At 40.4% G+C, this 22,589-nt stretch overlaps 1 protein-coding gene across 2 annotated transcripts in view; it reads right to left on the bottom strand.

The window, feature by feature from the left end:
* Nucleotides 1-22,589, bottom strand: part of ptprdb (protein tyrosine phosphatase receptor type Db) — a 95,815-nt gene that overhangs the window by 55,820 nt on the left and 17,406 nt on the right. For both annotated transcript variants that reach the window (XM_080520245.1, XM_080520246.1), the window contains exons 2-4: nt 15,914-16,063; nt 4,062-4,207; nt 2,052-2,193 (exon numbers count right to left, since the gene is read on the bottom strand). In XM_080520245.1, the coding sequence (XP_080376371.1) occupies nt 2,052-2,193; nt 4,062-4,207; nt 15,914-15,998 (373 nt within the window). In that variant the 5' untranslated portion in view covers nt 15,999-16,063. The remainder of the gene's footprint in view (nt 1-2,051; nt 2,194-4,061; nt 4,208-15,913; nt 16,064-22,589) is intronic.

Genomic DNA, 22,589 nt, shown 5'->3' with positions numbered 1-22,589 from the left:
AATAAGACAGATTTTACTTGGAGAACCCCATCACCCAAAAAACACAGACAGACCAGACAGAAAGACAAGAGACTGAAGGAAGAACTGCAAACTGTGTTATTACCCCTCAGAGAGACAAGAACGGGAAAAGCGAGAGAAGGAGATGAGATGGTGGAACAATAGGCTGCATGTCCTTTCCCCACGAGCATGTACTGTAAAGGCAGGCGATGTGATTATCTACACTTGAACAACTTCACTCACTAAGACACTCTTGAGCTTCAAACTACCGGTACATAATGTTCTCCTAATGGACTCCACGAACACTAACATCACTATCTGCATTAATGGACTCTTGCTAACACTAAACCGTCTACCGCAGTGGAGCCAGGCTTACACTTGCACACATATCCATATTTGAAGAAACATCCTTGGAGCCGTTAATTTCCTTTGCATGAAGAAGTTTTTTGAAATGTCAAGGAAAGTGATGGAAAAAAAATATTGCATTTGATGGATTTTACTGGATTACAGCTAAGTGCCAAGAAGAAATACAGGAAATCTTCAAATGGACCTGAAAAAGAAATGTCTCGTTGCAATTTGTTATCACAGTATACAGACTTAAATAAAGTACTGTATTGGTCTGAATAGAAGTCATCCCAACCTTTTATGACACAAATATTTTTAAAAAGGCATTTCATACCAAACCTTGCATTAATTAAAAAAAAACCAAAACAAAACATTTTTAGATAGATGTTAAAATAACATGGAATCAAGCAGCTGTTATTAAACGCCTGTAATGCGACATGGACACAGTTCCATACACAACTTTGCCAAACTCGTCATACGTTCCCTCATTATACAGTTTTAATCACTACAGCAGCGCTGTCTTTTCAGTTCATCAGCCACATATGGTCCCACTGAATCTCAGTCAGGCCAGACCAGTAAAATGATAGCAGATACATCAACAATTTAAAATTTAGCCTTACTTTCAGTCCAAACAATTACATGTACACTATCTTAAACATATGGCAACCTGAGATTTAAAAAACTAAATAAAACATCCACCAAAAAAACTCGAGTGTTTGTCTTCAGGCTATTGTTGAAGAAAACATCCACCTTCCAGTATTCAAGTTTCCATAAACTAACTCAGGCAAACAAAAAATTCTTTCACCACGGCAGCCTCTTGCAACAATTGACTGTTTACGTCTTGGTGACACTGTGTTGTTACTTTAATGGAGTATTTATTTTATTCAAAGATGTTCATCTTGTTTCTGGGAACGGAATACGAAACCCTGAATTAAATACCTCCATACTCCTTTTGATCTAATTCCAGGAAGAAATAAGCATATGGATGTAAAACAAAATTACAAAGCCGCAAAATTGCTGAAAACCAAACAAACAATGATAATTAGCATATTAACAGTTATGCGAGAATGGTTTATGGGGGGTGGGGGGTGGGGTAGATTTACAGAGGGTAATTGTTGGTAATTGTCCAGGGTTTGGTGGGGGTGGGGTCACCTGGGTTTACAATGATAAAAAAAACTAAAAAACGTGTCCCTCAAGAAGAATATTGGGAACCAATGGTTTAGGGCACATTAACCGACAATCAGTAATTAGAAAGGAGACACACTATTACATTTGTCAGGAACCCCTCGAAGACGCACGCTACAGCTTACAGTTACTGAATGATTAATAACAGAGCCAGAATCACATTTAATGATGTATAATTAGCTGCATTAACACTTCATAAATGTGTTCCCTGCTCTTTAAAACATGCTGACTTAAAAATAGTCTATTTCATACAGTGCAGCAGTTTTTTAGAATTATGGACATACTTTAAATATGTTCAATATTTGCTCATTTCACTTAATGAAGCTTCATCGTGGAGTTTAATTACAGAAAAATACACTCATAAAGCCCATAAAAAAAGTCTTTATCTCCACTTACAGATACAATATTCTGTATTGCAACACATCATAAACAGTTTATTAACTGTTTATATGCCGCTCATAAATGTTATATTAGATATGTGACAGTTTGATGACAACACTAATTGCGTGTATGTTCGCACTGACCTCGTAAAACACTGAGTCTGGTGGAGGCAGTAATCTCTCCCGCTGAGTTGGAGGCCTGACATTCATAAATTGCCTCGTCTCTGGGGGTCCTCAGTGGCTGGATCCTCAGGACCGAGCCAGATCCATCATCAAACTCTATTACCTGTTAGTGGGAGGGAAAGTCAAGACAGCTAAAGTCAACATTTGTATCATAGTTAAATGTCACCTTCATCTTTGACATCTGATTATAGTATTTTAGCTAAATAATTGCATTCTGTGCATTGAACTGCTGTTGCTTCTTGGTTTTAATTTAATAAAATTTTCATTTGCCAACAATTTTGACAAACAAAACTGAGCCCTTCCAACCTTCCTTTCTTTTTCTTTCTTTCCAATTAAATCATGAGATCTGAACCTCGGGCATATCATCAGTCACTTTGGATTTTACAGCTTTGGAATGACTATCTATCTATCTGTCTGTCTGTCTGTCTGTCTGTCTGTCTGTCTGTCTGTCTATTCATCCATCCATCCATCCATCCATCTATATTATAACTGTTTAGTTATACATTATAGCTGTTCCAGCAAAAGTGTAATACAAGCATGTAATAGAGCTGGATTCTGAATTCTAGGAAGAGTTTTTACTGACTAAAATCCAATAAAAGTAAATCCTACAACAAGCTCCAACCAACCAAACCGCAAAAAGAAGCATGAAGTGGGCAGTGCTGCCTCATAGAGTGTAGATTAAAAATAAAATATCTCCCCGAGTGATTTAATCACAAACAGAAAGGCAAAGATGAACTTAAACCTGGGAGGAAACTCGTGTTATTAAAGTGGAAAAGCACCCTGAGCTTGGGTGCCACAGTGTGAGCAGGAGTGAGGCTCATTCAACATCTCCATCTCAGAGTTGACTTGTGAGGTGGAGAAATAAACCAAAGGTTAGAGCCTTCGGGAAACTAATAAGGCTGATCATATAAGGACCTTATATACTGTAGCCTCAGGCATCATCTGACATATGAAACAGTTGCAGCAGATAACATTTCACACACCTGTATAACCTTTGGAGTACAAATGAAGAAAAGATTTTGGGGGCTAATATGCAAAGCGGTTGTGTGTCTAAATACACATGTGTGTTAGTATGCAGAGATGTGAAATGTAACATTATTATGATAAATATCAAATTTCACTGCAATACAAATCACGCAAACAACACACCGTTCTCCCCAGTGGCTCATAGGTGCAACTCATCATTTCATTATACAACAATTATTTATAATAGCATAAGAATTTGATCATGGATATATCATGTTAATTCATGACTGATTAATCTGTTAAATGTGTATTTTTTTTTTTTTAAATCTCAGTTTGTTTCTACATAACTCAAAACCTTGGGCATTTCATACTTGAATGCTTTATAGATGCAAAGTGATTTTGGTAGAAATGTCCCCTTTATTTATTGAACTACATGAAGTAGTATAGATTCAGGAAGCTTTTCATTTCACAAAACAAAGCATAAACATCTCACCTGACTTAGACAAAAGATGACAGATGTGTCTTCCTCTAAGGATAACTAATCAACATTTTCTGTCTACTTTCTTTCATTTGGTACAATAACCAAATTGCAGAAGCTGTGCCTCCATTTGCCTCAATTCAAATTGCCCCTTTAAAAAAATAAAATGCATTTGGCAGATTAAGAAAACAGCTGTCATTTTTCTACTCAGCTAATCAATAATCTTAGACAAATATTTCATGGTAGTTTTACTTGGCAAATCATGCGCCGTGAGGAAAGACGATGCAGAACAACGACAGGAAAACCCTAATTCTAACTGACAACAGCAGCAGCAGCAGTCCTGCTTCAGTGCAGCGTGTGACCACTTTTTTCCAAACACTACCGTTTCCACATCGTCAGTGAGCGTCTGCTGTGCCTCTGCTTTGGGACTGTAACCCACTTACATTTCAGCTTACAAGCATTTCAGCGGGAGAAGAAGTCAGCAGGATTATCACAGTCTCATATTCATTATCGTCTCCGGGTCGTACCTCAAACCTTTGGTTGCTGACTTTTTTGCCTTTCTTGTTCCAGACAATCTTGGGCTGTGGATCTCCACTGGCTTGGCACACAAAGGAAGCCACTCCCCCCTGGACGCCTGTTTGGTCTTCTGGGGTTCGTGTGAATCTGGGGGGTGCTGGATGGAAAGACACATTGGAAAGTTACAACTCTGCAGATCTGTCTGAAAGCCCATGTGGAAAAGCTCAGTATGGTGTTGCGACCATATGACAACAATCACATACACATTCTGTAATGGATTATTCTGTTTTATGAAAGCACTTAAGCACAATGATAGCACTTAATATAGCACAATAATCTTTCACCCATACATCTGTAACAGTTCCAGATGTGCCTGGGTGATACTTAGAGAGTGTGAAATGGAAGTGTAGTTGTGTCCTTGCTGAGCACCGAAATGAAAAAGTACAATAAACTAGTCTGTGAAATGGTTTCAACAATCCAATTATTTGTTTTGTGTGTGTGTGTGTGTGTGTGTGTGTGTGTGTGTGTGTGTGTGTGTGTGTGCGTGTGTGTGTGTGTGTGTGTGTGTATTGGTGTTATAGTGTGAACCACTTTCTGTAGTGTGAGTACACCTACGGCACATCATTTGGTTGAGCTGTGCGTGTGGGTGGCTTTGTGTCCGTGCGCATCTTTTTCTTTGTACACGTGTGTGCACGTTCGGCCATGTTTTTCCCTTCTGTCCCCGTACCACCAAAGAAGCTTAATGTTTCGGTGCCATAAAGGATTTATGAAGACTTACTCCTGACATGACCACTAAAGCCCCTCGTTCCGGGGACGCCAACAATATCATAACCACAGCCTCCGCTGGATTGTGACATCACGACATCAAAAAGATTCGGCACGTCAGTCACGGCACGTCATCACCAGCTCGCCTAATGGCATTCCAGCCAAACCAGAAAATCCCTACTTAAGGGCTTACCGCCAACCGCTCCGACAAAGGGAGAGAAATTGCTTTTTGCTGTTTAAAAAGAGGGAGGGAGAAAGGGAGAAAAGCTAAGCTTTTCAGAGAAGGGGAGGAAAAGGGAGATTGTGTGTTGAAAGAGTGGGGGGAAATGAACAGAGGAGCGCGTGAGATAAAAGGAACGAGTGAGAGAGACAGATGGAGAGCAATGGAGGGAGAGAAGATGAGCAGGAGGTGGATACGCGAGAGAAAGAAAGAGGGAGACACAGAGGGTGAGATGGAGAGTGAACGAGCCAGATGTACTGGCGAACACAGTCAGAGAGCCCCAAGCTGCCCAATCACCTCTACACCTCACTGGCTCACTGCCAAATCTGCATCAGTGGCTGAATGAAGCACTCCGGGTGTGCGTGTAAAGATCGGCCCACCTTTCCACCTCTACATATATCACATTATACACATTGATATGCACCTGTGTGTAACTGGGGGAGGGGGGGCAAATCTTTATCGTTCATCAATCTTTATTTATTTAATTGAATTATGGAAAATAAAAACCCATTCAACCACGTCCAAGAGGAGTTATTGTACTATAAATTTCTACCCAAATTTTAATGGGCTCTGCTAAATTGTGGTGATAAATTTACACTTGTGTCATTTTCAATTCCAAGTGACTAATCGATTCTAGAGAAATACCCTGTAGATTAATAGAGAATACAAATAATTGTGAGTGTGTGGCTGTAACGTGCACAGTGTTACTGCGTGAACACAGATACTACACGAGTGTCATTATAATGTATGTGTGTGCGTGATTCACGAGTGAGTGTGCGAATGTGAGAGGGGGTAAGAATGAGGAGCGGGAGAATCTCTCTCTTAATCCTCTTGCTAATCTCTCCCCCACAAAACAAATGAAATGTGTAAAGCCAGCAGAGCCATACTAAAAGGCATGGAAGATCTTTCAATTCCTCTCTTTTTTTTTTTTAACCTGCCCCCCCTTCTTATCTTTATCTGGGTAGTCCTGATAATTTTCTTCATAATTTTCCTGGTTAATTGTCTTAGGCTCTGTGCCTCCTCATCTCTCTAAACGAATCCTAATTCACTGAATCACTCCTTTCTCCCGCTCCACAGCTGCTCTCCTTGCACTCTTTTCATCCTTCTTGTTACTCTTTCCCCATCTCCTCCCTCCATCTCTGGAGTGTTACATAAGTCTTCCTGTCCCATTGACTGACATTATGAGGGGGGAGGTGGGGGTGCAACTGTATACTTCACACTTCTCCCAACTACTCTATAATTTTGCTCCTCCCTTCTTTTTATCTGATATCATCCCAGATTATTTTCTTTGATTCCCACCCTCTCCCTTCTCTCACTCCGCCACCTTTGGTCCAAAATCATCTCTGCACTCCTTTTACCTCTATCCTTGTTTTTCTTCTTTTCGCCTTCTGGGTGTCCAAGCTGTTCTGTCTTTTGCCATGATCATCAGGGTTTTTTCTTTTTTCTTTTTAATCATGCTGCTTGGTAGGATTAACCACTGACATTTGGGCCAACCAAGGAGGGGCTCAGGCTCAAAGGGGCACTTAAATATTTGGAGATATTTCAAGGGAGCCGCAGGATATCGTCAAGTTTGTTATATTACAGAGACTATGTTTACAAAATAAAGGTGATTAGAGAAAGGTTGAGGTAGGAGGACAGTATGCAGCAGAAAGTGGAGGAGTTACTACAAGTTGCCAGGTGTTCTTCAGAGCATCCACCCTTTTCAGTCAAATAAGACCCGAGATGGATGTGAGGAGAAAATGGAGTAACAGAGTGGGAGGGATTTAGATGGAATTAGACAGTGTCAATCTTTCCCCTCTTGACATACGTGTACGTGTGTGTGTGTGTGTGTGTGTGTGTATACGCGCGTGTGTGTGTTAGCCTACATAAAGGTCACTATATAGTGGGATGTGATCTACACAACAGATGGCAGGGATTACAAAGTCATCTCCCTCTCTCCGCAGCACTTTCGAATCACATCTGAAGATGTGCGATAAACTTGAAGGGTGAAAAGATCAATAGAGACAATTAAGAAAAGCATTTGAGTTGTGCTGACCCCCCCCCCCCCCCCCCCCCCCCCCCCGAGCAAAAAGAAAAAAGAAAAGTTGACATCAATAATCTTGATTCATGCTTTGATGACTTCAATTCAAAGAGTATAAACTGGGCTTCAATATACTTCTCTATGTATCTACTGCTCTGCACAAGTTATTATTTGTAACCAGCAACAAATATAACACATCTATTTTCGATAAACTGTAATAAGGTGACGGGAGTTCACTGGAGTAGCACTCTGAAAAAGACAAATTATAAGACCAAAGGAGGCTAATGGCCCAGTGCAAGGCGACAACAGGGACATACAGTGGCTGGCAGATGCTGTCTTAACCTAGAGGGACACAGCCTGAGACATCGAGTTTGTGAGAACAGATGCTAGCATAAACCTTGAGGGAGAATGAATTACATATATAGTGTACTGGAATTGTGAAAGAGTAAGAATTTAAGTCCAAAAACTTTTAATTCGTCAGGAGAAATAAAAAAAAATCTAGTAAAAAAAAAAAGTAAAACAAACCAATGATGAAATTAGACATTTATGTAATATATTAGAAGAGCATGGCGTTAAATAATTTGATTTCATTTCCACAGATCTTCCCCCTCAAAAAAAAATCCTTCTGCAAAATGTTGTAAATTATGTGCCCTCAGGCCTCATCTTGTGTGCCCTCGATCACTTAGCTGATCTGATGCGAAAAAGCCTAAAGCAGACAGGCCGATTCAAGAAATCAAATCAACAAAAAGCAAAGGATTGAGAAGCACGGAACGGACCCACTCTGCCTCATACTGTCGCTATCTAAATAACAAATTGGATAAGAGAAACTCCTACAGCCTGGATTTCTAAAATGTAATAGATAAGTAAAACACTGGGTGCGCAAGATGACTTTTTATGAGGAAAACATGGGTTTCAGGTAAAAGCAGCCGAGATTGAGACAATTGTCTGTTTGTTTGCTTAGTGCTTTGCTATTTCTGCTCAGGGACTAAAAGGGGATCATGGGGATAGATGGTTATTGACCTTTCTGATCAGATCCAGCAGATCCATCCCCAGTGGACATGTTCACACAATACTGGCTGTTTCTTAATCTGTGCGTGTATCGGAATCAATTTTTCTGAGCATTTGTTCCTGTGTTTCATTTTGAGCACAACATCTGAGTCTGAGCCTCACATGAGGGTGCGAGATATTGATACTTTGGCATGACTGATTTAGAGCCCTCGTAGAGGAGAGATGCAGCTGTAGAGTATTGCGTGTGGCTGTGGGTGGATAACCCTGATGATTGCCCAAATGAGAATTGAGTCCAGTTTGCCAGACAAGTTGAGGAACGAGGCCAATATAGGGGACTGGGCCAGGGCCGTGATAGTCAGCCTGGAAAGTGGGTGGGCAGTTAGCCAGAACCATAACTTAAGACACATTAACATCAAAGTGACACATTACAGCAAATTATCAGCTGCTGGCTTTCGTCTTCTTAATGAAATTAGATTTCTGGGACCAATAAACACATCAGGACCTTTTTTGCCCTTTCTGCACAATATGTAAGCGTTAATTGCAAAGTTCTTTTTTTTTTTAAACAATAAAAAAAGCCCAAAATTATACACCAGAAAATACAGCAATGTAAAATGTTACATTAAAATAAGATGTTACACAGATTTTAAATGTTCCTCTGAACTGTGGCTCAGTCTAAGTAGAATTTAATTCACTTTCTTTTCTTTTTTTTTTCTTTTCCCAAATTTAAAGTTGCATGTCTGTGAATGGCATTCATTGGTCCTGTTAGGCAAACAAGTCCACAGTTATCTGGACAACCTCCCACTGACATCACCAGCCATTCCGATGAAGTTATCGCTTTTGCTGTGATGCAATAGAAAAAGATAGAATACACTTTTATTGCTGATAGCAATGCTTGTCCAATTAGCATGACACTGAACCACCACGGCTGCTGCGGGCTCTGACTAGTGCCGAGTTAATCAGGGTTAATTTGTTAGAAACACAAGGGGAGGAATTAATCAAACAGGATCGTCTTTTATACACAGGTCATTAGAAACACATGGGCAACCCGGTGGGTACACAACTTTACTGGGTCAGAGCAGGCCTCCCATAAAGATGAACAGAGGGTTTTCTCAGCGCTGGTCGCAGCGCATTACTTACACACCGACGACCAGCTACGTGAGAGCTAAGCTAAAGCTATCCAGACCTCTTCACAGATGAGTGCACCTGCACAGCTAATGCTAAGCTAAGGTAGTCAGATTGTGTTCCTCACAGTTGGGCGCACAGCTATGTTAGCTGCTAATAGCTTCAGTGCTGTGGGCCAGCCATGCTGCGTAGTAAGAAGCTTTGGCAGCAGGACCTGTGCACTTCACTTCTTGTAGACATGGATTCCACTGGTCCCGGTATAATCTGTCTCACTCATGGATTGACATTAAAGTATAACATTGGGAAACGTATTGCGGGAGACCAAAGGGTCACTGTGCTACAAGCTGAATGTGAGATCACGGACTGACCTACATATTTCGTGCCTCTATGCAGAAATCGGGGGGCTTCTAATGCTGGTATGAGTGACGCAAAAAAAAATTTGATTGCCATTTGAATTTCTTATTGTTATGACTTTTGAAAAAGTTTTCAATGTGGTCTATTCCTGATCTTTGCACAGTTGCAAAGTTGTTGGGAAATAGTCATAAAGCATTTAAAATTCTTATTTTTAAGGTTTGATGGCATATGTTTGATGAGCCTAAGCTGACAAATCACCGAAACTGAATTTTAATACAATATAATTAATTATCCCAGAAAACATTCCATGAATTATTGAGACAATGACTCAAATTAGTTAAGTTGATATGCGTTATGTTAATTAACAGTGAATTGTGATCATTTTTTATGCCACTTACTCAACTTCACTGCTGACTTCATACTGCAGAGATCTGCTTTCTTCTCTTTATTTCCAATAAACACTAACCGTGTAAACCTTACATAGTATGAAGGGAAGAAGAGTGCCTCATTTATCAGCTCAACAGCAGAGATTTTATTTCATCATAAAAATGTTGTGATGTTTCCTGCTCTGACCTTTGTAGAAGTGAAAAGCGACTGCACCTTTTTTTTATGATCAGATGAGCCACCCTAAACAATCAATGTGTAAAGACTGCATTTAAGTCTTTGTGGCTTGTTGTTTATAAAACCAGTAATGATTGAGGATTTATGGAAGCAGTAAAGCAGGGAAACACAAAGTGAAAAACAGGCAAATGCATTAGGAAGAGAAACACCTTAACTGATATATGGACATGTTAATGTCCACATGCATTGTTTGGGGGGGTAAGTTGCACTTTAAGACTGGAGGATGGCTCCAAATTACATCCTGTATTTGACAAGCAACTCCGACTTCATGGATTAATGAAGATTGTGCTAATTACAATGAGGAAAACATGCCTAAATAAATAATTAGTGTTTTTAGCCTTGAGATGTGCCTGTTGAATAAATATCAAAGAGTGAATGATTGTTTTATTTTACTTTGGATGTGAGGTGTGGTGCTGAGTTGTTCATGTAAATAAAATCCATAAAGATTCCTGAATATATGATTTGTTTGAAGGGCTTTATTTTGAAGGGTCTTTTATTGATTCGCCTCATACAGACAACGAGACACGCGATATGAGAAAAATTAATCCTTAAATAGTCTCTAAAGAGCTGTCTATGATCTTGACCAGTATAATACTGGACGTCTCTCGATCATTTCTTCATCAGCACTAAATGCAGCGAGAACAAATCACCCCTTGAACGCATTGTGGCCTAAACTGCCAAGAGCGAATGCTGACACCATGACATTTACAACTGAGGTTACAGGCCATAATGTCAACCAGGATCTTGCGTTCCTTTCCTCTTTCAGTGAGTCAGGCTACATCAATCAATCACAGCAAAAACCCACCATCCATCTTTGAAAACAACTTGCTTATCTTTCACACTCTTAACTAATCCCCGGGAATGAAACCTTTAACCTCTGTGACACAGCCTCTTCATTTCATTCCAGTGAATACTGATGGTGCCTCATCCATCAGCCACAAGGAGCCATGAAGATTGCATGGTACGAGATACTTATCCTGTTCTAATCTCTTGTCTCGGCTTGGCGCGACACATGTTTACAGATAAATACATACAAAACAGACAACTTTAAACAGGCTACCAAGGAGATACACACAGGCGTGCACGCACTTAACGCAAACCCTGTGACAACCCCTTGGGAGAAAAATATTTATATAATTGTTGAAAGTTGCTTGTTATAAAAAGCCAGACACCTGATTTCAAATGTTTGAAAAAAAAGAAAGAGAAAAAAGCTGAATAAAAAAAATTGCAGTTTAACAGCAAATGTATTGTGCATTGTAGGATGTTTGCTTCACAACTGAAACAAGCGAAAGCATTTTTGTTGACATTGTTATGGTCCGAACCTACTGCCTTTCAGACCCCAGGCAGCCTGAAGGCCACAACAGCGCTGGCAATACGGTCCAGCATTGACAGCTCCATCAGTCTCCAACTGAGCAAGCTCTGTGCTCCCAGTGTTGAACACAGGCCCAACATGCCATGTATGAAAAGGTCATGCATTGAATAACTGCAGGCACCTGAAGAAAATGCTCAAGTTTGTATTGATTTGTGTGTGTGTGTGTGTGTGTGCAGGATTTTCTCTTTTTTTGTCTGAGGAAAGGTGCATTGGAACTGCCGAGCTTTAGGTCCACAGAAATGATGTGCGTTTGAGCTGAAGGTAAAGAGTTTCGAGTAACCACCTGACCTCAGGCAGGATGGTTTCAAAATGTACAGTCTGCTTACTAAAGGGCAGCGCTGCAACTGAGCTGTGCTTCCCCAACTGAAAGCCTCTGAAAAATGAGATGCTGTGTAGTGTTGCACATACGATGGGGTAGCATTTCATTCTTTTGAATTCAAGCTGTGGCGGGAAGGATGACGGCTTGTTGGTTTTTGGGGCAAACACAGGTCAGCAGGTAGAACCCTGCTGTTGCATTCTTCGCCATCACCCTGAATGGCACATGGAGAGATGCAGTTTTCTCGCACAGGGGCTTCTCACTGCGTACATGGAGCAGTGGCCTAGATTGTGACAGGATCAGGGCATTACTCTTAATCCACCAGATAGATGTCACATACACGCACGCGCACACAAACACTCTGAGAAACAAAAATGGTGGCGAGAAAGTAGGAGAGGGAGTGTCGCACATGCACATGCACACGTGCGCGCACACACACACACACACACACACACACAGACACACACACACACACACACACACACACACACACACACACACACACACACGAAGTTCAGCGAGCTGCTTACACTGTTATACCAGTATTGTGTGCAGAATGCACATCTGGTAAAGTCATGCAAGGTTTCCATCTATGCACAAGGGATATTGTTCCGTTGGATTGGATCTTAATACCCTCTGTCTATGTGTGTGTGTGTGTGTGTGTGTGTGTGTATGTGAGGTAACTTGTGTGCTTAGCACGAGTGTTCATCGTGTCTTAAAAGTTGGATAAAAACTTCCGCCACAGACACTGAGAGTAACACTCTTGTCTCTATTTGGCAAAACTCTTATTAGGCTTAAAGTGTATTCCATTCATTTTGCATCAGATTTGAGTGAAGATAAGAACAAGTGAGAGCAGTTTTTTAGAGTGCATTTAACATTTCAAAACATGGAGACACGTGATGAACACCAAGGATGTCAGAGTCCCAGCAGCGCCGTTTGAATTCTCAACATTCAAATCTCTGAGTCCCTACTGTTGATATTAAAAGAGGCACTGAATGTCATACGCAATGAGATAAAAAGAGAAATGTTTCAGTTTTTCCTCCCTTTTCCTCCCCTCAAGCCCTCTGTCCCTCCTTTCTCGCCAGATTACATAGATGTGCTGAGAGGAGGCAAAAAGGGAGAAAGAAAAGAGCAATGGAGAAAGTCACAGCGGATGAGGTGCGGGCAGGAGAAAAAGAAAAATACAGACAGGGAAGACAAAGTATGAATCCTTTCCACCCCTGTCGCGTCTGCACTGCTCCCCTCACCCTCATTGAGGAAGTCTGGGGGCATCATGGTTTTGATAGATGACTGGACCTTTACTGGCTGACCCTGGGACATGAGGGGAGCACGCTGAAAGGAAAACAATTGTGGTGTGTGTGTGTGTGTGTGTGTGTGTGTGTGTGTGTGTGTGTGTGTGTGTGTGTGTGTGTGTGTGTGTGTGTGTTTGTGCGTGTGTGTGTGGGTGCGTGCTTTTACCAGGCTCTGTGTGACTGTACTTTGAAAACATTCGCAAGGGGGAAATGGCTGCCTCAGTCCTATGTTTTTCAGCCAAGATATTTGTGTGCACACACAGTGCAATGCCAGTTGATGTTCAGCATCATAACAACCATGAGTGTGATTTGGCCGTTTTCAAAATATACTTACCTTTTGGCACTTTTTTGAACAGATTTTTAAAGAATTGTATGAGATGCCATCATTACTGATGTTTGAGATTAAATGAATCCCAAATGTTTAATAGCTCAATAGAGCTTGACCAAGAACTTTCTTTTTGTTTATCCATTATTCCCAGTCGATCTTCCAGTAGTCAAAACACACTCTTGTAATCTTACAATCAATACACTCAATTTCCTCATCACTATTAGAAGATTTAAATCCTTTTCTGTCTATCGTTCATCAACAACCTAAAATATTTATGGTTAAATTAAGTATTGTCAAAATCATGGTTCTGTGGAGGTGCAGGGGTTTCTGGGTAATTGAAAAAACAGATAAATGGGCAAAATTGACATGGTATCTCTTGATCTTGTCTGGTTAAGGCAGGCTCAAGCAACAGGTAGAATTTCTTAGCACACAGTGAAACATTTCCAATAAAATTGGGGTTTTCCCCATATACTGTATAAACTATTGAAATGAGAACATTGAACAATAGGGGGGGCAAACGGTGGTGAATTTGCAAGTTTTAGTGATTTTTATTGTCCAAATCAAGAATATCTGTCATATTATTTGACTGTATTATTTGTATTATTTGTGATTTAATATAGTGACTTTTACTGAAATCCATACACAGGTGGATGAATAACCAGTTGACTAATGTGGAAATACATTTGGCTTAAGTTCAGTTCGGGGCATTTCTGTTTGTGGAGTTTTCTTCACATACTCTAGTTTAGTCCAACAGTTCAAAAAAGCTGTTTGAGGTTAACTGGTGACTCAAAATTGCCTGTGTGCATGAATGCCACAGTCATCTTGGATGGATGGATGGATGGATGGATGGATGGATGGATGGATGATTAAACCATTAATCAATGAAATGAAAAGAAATAAATCTCAAGGCTTGTTGATAATCCATGAGATTCACGAAGCACCTTTTATGTTTGTTGTTTTATAAACAAAGTTAACTGTATATCTTTTGTTTGATAATTGATTGATAAAATAATCAATAATATGCAAATGAATCAGCATTATTGTGTTGCGAAAGAGTTAATAGATGCTGCAATAATAAACAACGAGGGAAGAAATAATCATCGAGATACTTATGCAAATTCACTTGGGAAATATGTTGAATGAGGATCGGACAATGCGACAAGTTACAGGGATCACACAGGGACAGGCACACGCACGCACGCACGCACGCACGCACGCACGCACGCACGCACGCACGCACGCACGCACGCACGCACGCACGCACACACACACACACACACACACACACACACACACACACGCACGCACACACACTCAACAGTCACCCACAAGCAGTGTAGAAATTATCTGATTTGCCATATGTGGCTCGTCTGTCCGTGCCAAGTAATACTGGGATGGACAAAAACAGCTGGCCTCATATCAAACCTGCTACTGAACACACACTAATACACTCCCACATTAGCACACAAGCACAGTCAGGATGTGATATCTTGAGTGGAGTGTTTTCTAAAACAAAAACAAAAAAATCTGGTCAGTTTGTGTGTATGTGCGCATTAACATAAAGTCGTTTAAACTATATTTTAATGACATTTCTCTTGAGGCACAACCTGCACATACTGTAGAACATTGCAAAATGTGAGGTACTGAATAAAACATTCTATGATTATCCATTGTGCACTGATGCGAAGATTCTTCATGAAATACTATATACATAGATAGTTTAAAAATATCTATAATTATGATGACATTTGTACAAGGGAAGGAAATTGTATTTAATGGCTGGTGTAATATTCAATAGAAAATCATGATAAAATAGCAATAAGTGCAGGTAAAGCTAAATGATTATTTAGTATAATATTGTTATTTTCAGAACTGAATGTAATCTAAATGTAATGAAGACAAATTACAGCGTAACAGCATTATCTCAAGTACAAAACCTGCAGTGAAACAGGTCCAATGTTTGCAGGCCTTTAGATAAAGACATCTTTGACATTTTGCAGTAAAATCCTGTGCTGGCTTCCAACAGTCCATTTCATTTTCTATGCATCCCATTAACCATTATCAATATTGTTTAATTTCACAATACTGGAGTTCTAGTATCCACGACAAAACTTCTACATTACATGGGGCAATGAGTGCATATGGTTTATGTTCAGAGTTAAAAGAGTGAGTTCTCATATTGATGCATGATATTTAGCAGCCTGGCCTTACTGACATTTTAAAAGGCCATACCTAAAATGTTTTTTTTTTCTTGGTGAATTGTTATGAAGAGAAGTAAAAAAAAAAGTTTCGGCAAATGAGGCAATACATGAACCACAGGGGGTGTATACCCCTCTTCTCCCATCAGGTTATTATCATATATATAAATCCATGTATTCGTGTTCATATTGTGGTGCCAAACGTATTTGTGAGGAAACAAGGGAACAAAAGTATGAAAGGACTCACAGTCAGCATCAGCAAGGAACAGGAAGCTGAGGAGGAGCAGGCCTGGACTGGCAGAGTGCATCATGGGATATGTCGACACATGCATGCTGTATCCACCGTGAGCTCACTGCCTCACTGTACAACAGGACGATAGAAACAGGCCCTCACAACCTGGGGAGAGAAGCAGGGGACGATAGAAGAGAAAAAAGAAAAATACAATCATTACAGAAAATCCAAATTAACTGGGTTTCAGACTTTACATACTGTTCATGGATCCGCGCACACATGCACACTCACACGCACACACACACGCGCGCGCGTAGACTTGAAGTGTGTGAGTTCCCTCGAGGCCTCACACTCCAGTTATGCAGCTGCCTCTCTTCTTCTCGCTTCATTAGGAACATACACTCATTGCCGGAGGTGTGTTTTGATGTGTGTTTTTGCGTACGTGTGTGTGTGTGTGTGAGAGAGAGAGAGAGAGAGAGAGAGAGAGAGAGAGAGGAGAGAGAGGAGAGAGAGAGAGAGAGAGAGAGAGAGAGAGAGAGAAGAGAGAGAGAGAGAGAGAGAGAGAGAGAGAGAGAGAGAGAAGAGAGAGAGAGAGAGAGAGAGAGAGAGAGAGAGAGAGAGAGAGAGTTCACAAAGTAGCTGATGAATTTCAACTTAGCAAACATTTTAGCACTGAAACGCCAAGATCTTCTGAAATTGTTTTTTTTTTTCCCCCTTCTCAAAATTAACAAATGAACTCAGTTTTTTTTTCCTTTAGTTTTCACCCATTACAGGATCGACAAAGCTGGCCATGCTTCAGTACAGCTTTGTACAAAAATCTACAGTTCATCCGAAGTGTATAAATTCAGATTGATGAAAAAGAATGAATGGCTTTAAGATAGAGGTATAGAACGATAGAGCAAAGGGATTGATGGATGATGGGGAGATTAAAGTGGGAGGAAACTGATGTTATCTACTGGTCTATGTTGCACAAAGTGTCGGCTCAAAATACAGCTCAATGTCCCCATCCTTTCATCCTCAGCTCACCCTTTTCCTTAGACTCTTCAAATCTGTCTGGTTCTTCTCTGCTTTCACTGTATTACTTTCTCTTGCCATTTATATTTCCTAAGTATCCTTTCCCTAATCCCTATATAATGTATTTTATACACATCTCGGTCATAGTGATTTCATTCTTCCAGTTTTCCTTTTTTTTTTGTATCAACACTCCCTCTCCCCCTTTCTGTCTCTCTGCCATCTGCAGCGTCTGGTGTGAGTGTTTGGCATTAGAAGAGACAGGCGTCAGTCTGTGTGTGTCAAAAATCTCGCAGCTCAAATCACATGACACAACCAGACATGGCAGATCACTGCTGTCGTCCAGAAACAGACAGTGTTGAGTGAGAGCACCTGAAAAGTTGAGCAGAAGAACAGGAGACAGATGTGTAGTCTTCTGTGTGCATATTAGCTCGTCCGTGCATGTGATGAAGTTTCAATATGTGCAGGCCTGTATATATCGACGCTTTCAGCATACAGCTGCACCAAACTGCATGCATACATGCATCGGTGTGTGTACGTGCATGCTCGCAGCACTGTGGTCCCTGTGTTGCGTGCACTTGCAGAGAGGGTACGTGCATGTGTTTGTGAGCTTTCCAAAACTGGACAGATTCATCAGCAGTGGCAGCAGCAGCAGTCTTAATCCCTTCCACTCCTGAACAAGCCATCTGATTATAAAAAGACAAGGGGGTGGGGTGGAAGAACACTGGAACCCAGAGCTCTTTGCATCCCTGCAGCCAAGGCAACAAACAACTAAAACCACAGTGGATTTTCCACTTGGTTTGGTCTAAAACAATTGCTTTGGGATAACCTAGATCTCTCCCTGCACAAATTAAGTCCTCTGCACTGGTTTACACTACGACAGTAGATTATGGAGACTCAGTAATACAGTACAAAGGGGAATTTGTGCATATGTATAGCAACCCAGAAAAAAAGAGAACTTTACTTTGAATAATTTAGGGAAACAATTGTTTTCATGATTACATATGGGTATATTTTGGGAGTCTTCATTTCTGTAATTAGATTTTTACTGCAATTTGACATTTTCAGGCGATATTTTCTCAAGAAGACTGAAATTTGTTCATTGATGAGCTTGCTCATTCTGCTATTTGGTAACATTTCTCACTATTAATGCCAACTAAATATAACTAGCGAGGTAACACAAACATACTTGAATAATTATTTATAACAATTCTTTTTCTGTAAAACAAAACACATAATAGATTGATCTGCAAGCTATAAGGTGGATACTGTCTCCTCAGCAGAGTAGACATCTAGCCTTTTTTCCCCTCTTTACCAGGAAATTCATGTGTAAAGGTAGATCACCGATAAAGAAGGGCATTGGTTTTGTTGTGTGTATCTAAACGTGCACCTGTGTGTATCTGTGCGTGTCAACTAATCACTCCGGCTGCTTCGGTGTCACTGGAAAAGCCTGCATTATTTAGTATCTCACTTCACAGCATGTCACGTTAATTAAAGAGCTGAGATAACTCGGGTGGAGGGGGGAATTGAAGTGGCAAAAGAGATGAAAAAAACCGAGGCGCAGAATAAAAAGGAAAACGGAAGCCACAGACACACAGAACCAGGTAGTGACCCGATTGCAGGGGGTTGGCTGGTGTTGCTGGTATTACCAACGGCCCAACTGAAAGCCTCCCTCTGTGTCTGAGCTTCTGCTGCTGCTGTGGATCACTGCTGTGGATCACAGTCGACCATAAGCCATTCACTTACATTGGTCCCTATCACTCAATTATACACTGTCTGTCTGCCTGGGCCTGCAGGTATCTGTTACACATATCTGTGGAATAGCTTCTGACAGAACACCGACTACCTCAAAGAGTCGGAGACTGGCTGTATTTATAAAGAGGGTAGACAGAAGAGTAAGCAGGAAGGGACAATAACTAGTATTCCATCCCTTAGTTCAGTAATAATTAAGAGAAAATTAGGTGTAGACATCAGTTATGTCACCATACCCATAAAAGACTTGAAATTAAAGACTGTTTAGAGGAAAAACAGCCTTCATTTGCCAGGTCCTTTGACTATTCTGCAACCCCATATAATTTAATGGTATAACTTTTTGTTTTATGCAGCAAATGAGAAGACGGTCTATTAAGACATGGGGATGGAAAGTTGAAAGAGGAGGAAGCGAAAGGGAAAAAAAAGGAAAAGAAAATTAAAAGAGAATTTGATCCAAAAATGGAAAGAAAAAGAAAACTAAGTGTGGGTGGATGATGAGAGAGGAGGGTAGACTACAAAGCGAAGGCATAGTACAGCTGGAAGGGATGTTGAGGAAGATAGAGACAAAGACAAAAGACAGATCCTAAAAAGCATTGCTTAAGGCAAACCGTGTGCCACGGAAAAGAACACTGAGAATCCTAATTTGATTTGATATTCCAAAAGCTGAGCCACCAAATGCAATTAGACATACTAATTAACTTATTCTATTTGTCCCGTTGAAACAGTGGCAGACTGACAGAAATGTCAATGGGGAGACAATTTTTATTTGTTTCATCATAGCGCTGCAGGAAAAACAAGATAAGCTCGGCGGGGAAAAACAAGGTTTGTGTCCTCCTTCCTCTGCCATTGATGATAGACGTGAGCTCCAGCCAAGTTTCTTTAAAGACATCCACACTGGTCAAAAGCATTTGTCGAATCTCTCAGGGAGCCTTTAGACATAACCTTTATATACGCTGGTATTTATTCTTGAAGGTGAGCTCGTTTCAACTGCAATATGAAAGCTGTCAATTGAAGTTTTAAAGAAGTGTGACGATCTTTGGCCTATAGGCCTTTTCACAACCATACGGTCGCCATGACAGCAAAATTCATCTGCAAGAGGGTGGAGAAGTTTGAGTCTGAACTTGGGGCTCATCTGGTGTGGTATCTGCATGTTCTTCCTGAGCATGTATGAATTTTCTCTGGGTACTCAGGCCATTCTCCCACAATGATAAAACATAGGTGACATATATGCGCTGTTGTCAGGAGATATCATTTATGGAACATGCTTTCTGCTCGTCAGTCACAAACTGCTCTAAAATATTAGTCAGATTTACAGAAATTTACAAAAAATGAAAAAACTAAACAAAATGTAATAACAGTGGTGGCAATGCCACATAAGAGGCTGACCCTCAAAGTTATATTCACTTGAACAGGAGGCGCAGGAGAAAATCTTCATTTCAAATCTGCAGGTTAATTCATGAAAACCCTGTGATGGACTGGCCACCTGTGCAGATTGCACACTGATTTCATCCATCGTCAGCTGGGATTTGCTCGACTCCTCCACAAACCAAAGTTGGATAAAGGAGCAGAGAAGATGGATGGCTTGCACTTCCGCCTCATACGCCAAAGATATAGGTGTGGTTCCTTTGTCGACTCTGCATGTGTGTCTGTGTCGATTGTGTGAGCTTGTTCTTCCAAATTGCTCACAGGCAGTGTGAATCTGTGTCTGTCCCTCTGTTTTAGTAGTCTACTAGAATGCACTCCGTCCTTTGCGCAGTGTTCGCTTGCAGAGGTTCAACTTGCATATATACACACAAGTTAGATGGTCTCATCTCGTATTTCATCTCGATATAATTTTCAATATAACTTTTGATACTGCCAAAACTAAAAGGAAAGCTAAAGTTCTGCGTACAAAAATTAACTGACACTGGCTTTCCATTCACAAAATAGCAGGGTTAAAAAAAAGAAAGAAAAAAAACCGCCAGCCAACTGTAACAGTCTTTTTTATCTCTTAGCACAACAAAAAAAATCATAGCTGGAAATAGCTTGAAGCAGGAGAGTTTGTTTGATGTACATTACTACTGAGCCTGGGTGTGTACATAAACCCATACACATGCTGATTACCAGTTATCCGTCATCTGCCTCACTGCATACAAACAGACTCCGGTAGTCACCCTTGAGCATTTTCTTCAAGAGAAATGTGGATTTTAAAAGGCACACCACTCATTCTGTGTCCGCAAAGATAACGCCGCAATGTGATTTTAAAAACCCCTGCATGCGGTGACTCAACTTGTTTTTTTTTTAGCATTACGAGCATGTGCTTTATGTATGTACACATACTTTAAGTTTATTAATGTACAGCATTTTATTGTGAGAGAGACAGGGGATAGTGGAGGAGAAATCACTTTGTACAACCACCTTTTGATCTTTGCAAAAGTGAGTCAGATGCTGGTTTTGTGGGGGTGGAGAGATGTATATAACAACAACTTTGTTCCTACAGACTCATGCATATCCGTTTCTTTACTCCTTATATAAAAATATGAAAAGTTGCTTGGTATGTGTTTCAATTTTATTTTTGCTTTGCACATGGTTTCCACAAGATGTGGAATGTATCTGAGATCAGTTTGAAGTCAACATCTCAGTCAGTAATTTCAAGTAACAGGGCCTTACAAAAGAGCATAAAAAATACTTTTCAGGATAAGGCTTTATTCAGTTTCTTTTTTGAATATTGACACAACTACTATCTTATGTAGGGGAGTGAAATCCTGCGCCTGTGTCCATCTTTGTTCAACCTGTGGTTGCTGGACATAGAGTTCAGTAACCACATAATAATAATGGGTGAAATTCAATCACAGGGCAAATACAGACACACTGTACACACACTTATTCTCACCGACATTAAATTGAAAGAAACCAATTCACCTCATGTGCAAATCTATTTGGTCTATGAGATAGAATTGGATGGACAAAACTCAACCAAGCTCAGCGAGAACATTGAAAGTTTATGTCTCCCCCCCAATGTGAGGCAAAAATGCTAAACACTAGCACACTCGCATCGTGTGACCCAAATCCTGCAATATTTACTTGAACTTGAGATCTGACACTGGCTAGATTTCATTAACAAAATATGAATTTGCAACTTGATCACAGTGTCTTTATTTACTGCACGAAGCGAGAAAATAAAATCCCAAAGCACCATCCTCTTGGAGTTAATAAAATTCATTAAATGCTGCAGTGCATTTACTTCCTTAATGTTATTCAATAACAATCTCAGTTGAGCTTCTGAAGTAAAATGTTCAAGGAATATTTCAATAAAATTGACATGTGAAAGATTTTCAAGCTGACTCACAGTTTGCTTATGAAGACTGTTCCTGCTGTAATAACCGAATGTGCAGAGAAAGATAATTATTCATTTGTACTCAAAACACAATGAATAGTTTCTTCAAAAGAGGCATTTTATGTAAGTGTAATGTTGGAGCAAATCATTTGAGGCCATTTGCTCTCTTATTCAGCCATGAGAACAAATAGGCAAAGAACAGTTTTTGGTGGGAGAAGAAGCCCCTCCCCCAAAAGTCTGAGAAACCATTTGAGCTGGCTTTCAGGATACGCTCAGAAACAAGAAATCAATAGAACATAGTGAGAGGAGAGGAAGGGAAAATATGATTGATTGAGGTGAGGATTTAAGCTGTCTGGCTGGACTCTTCCCACTGGTTCCTCAAACACTCCTCTCGACCACCCCCTACAAACATCTACCCATTTTTTAACCATCTAATATATCTTCCTGTAGCCCAAGTCCTTCTCTGTGTCCAACCTTTTCACCTCTCTCATTTCCAACATCAACTCTTTCTCTTTCTTTCTGCTGTGCTGTTTTACTTTCAGCCCCCAAAATGTATTGTTTGTTCTTTGTAGTCATTCTTTTGTCAATATCTCTATATGTTAATTCAACAAT

The sequence above is a fragment of the Blennius ocellaris genome (genome assembly GCF_963422515.1).
Source record: "Blennius ocellaris genome assembly, chromosome: 3".
Taxonomy (NCBI): domain Eukaryota; kingdom Metazoa; phylum Chordata; class Actinopteri; order Blenniiformes; family Blenniidae; genus Blennius; species Blennius ocellaris.
This window is presented reverse-complemented; position numbering and strand designations above follow the sequence as displayed.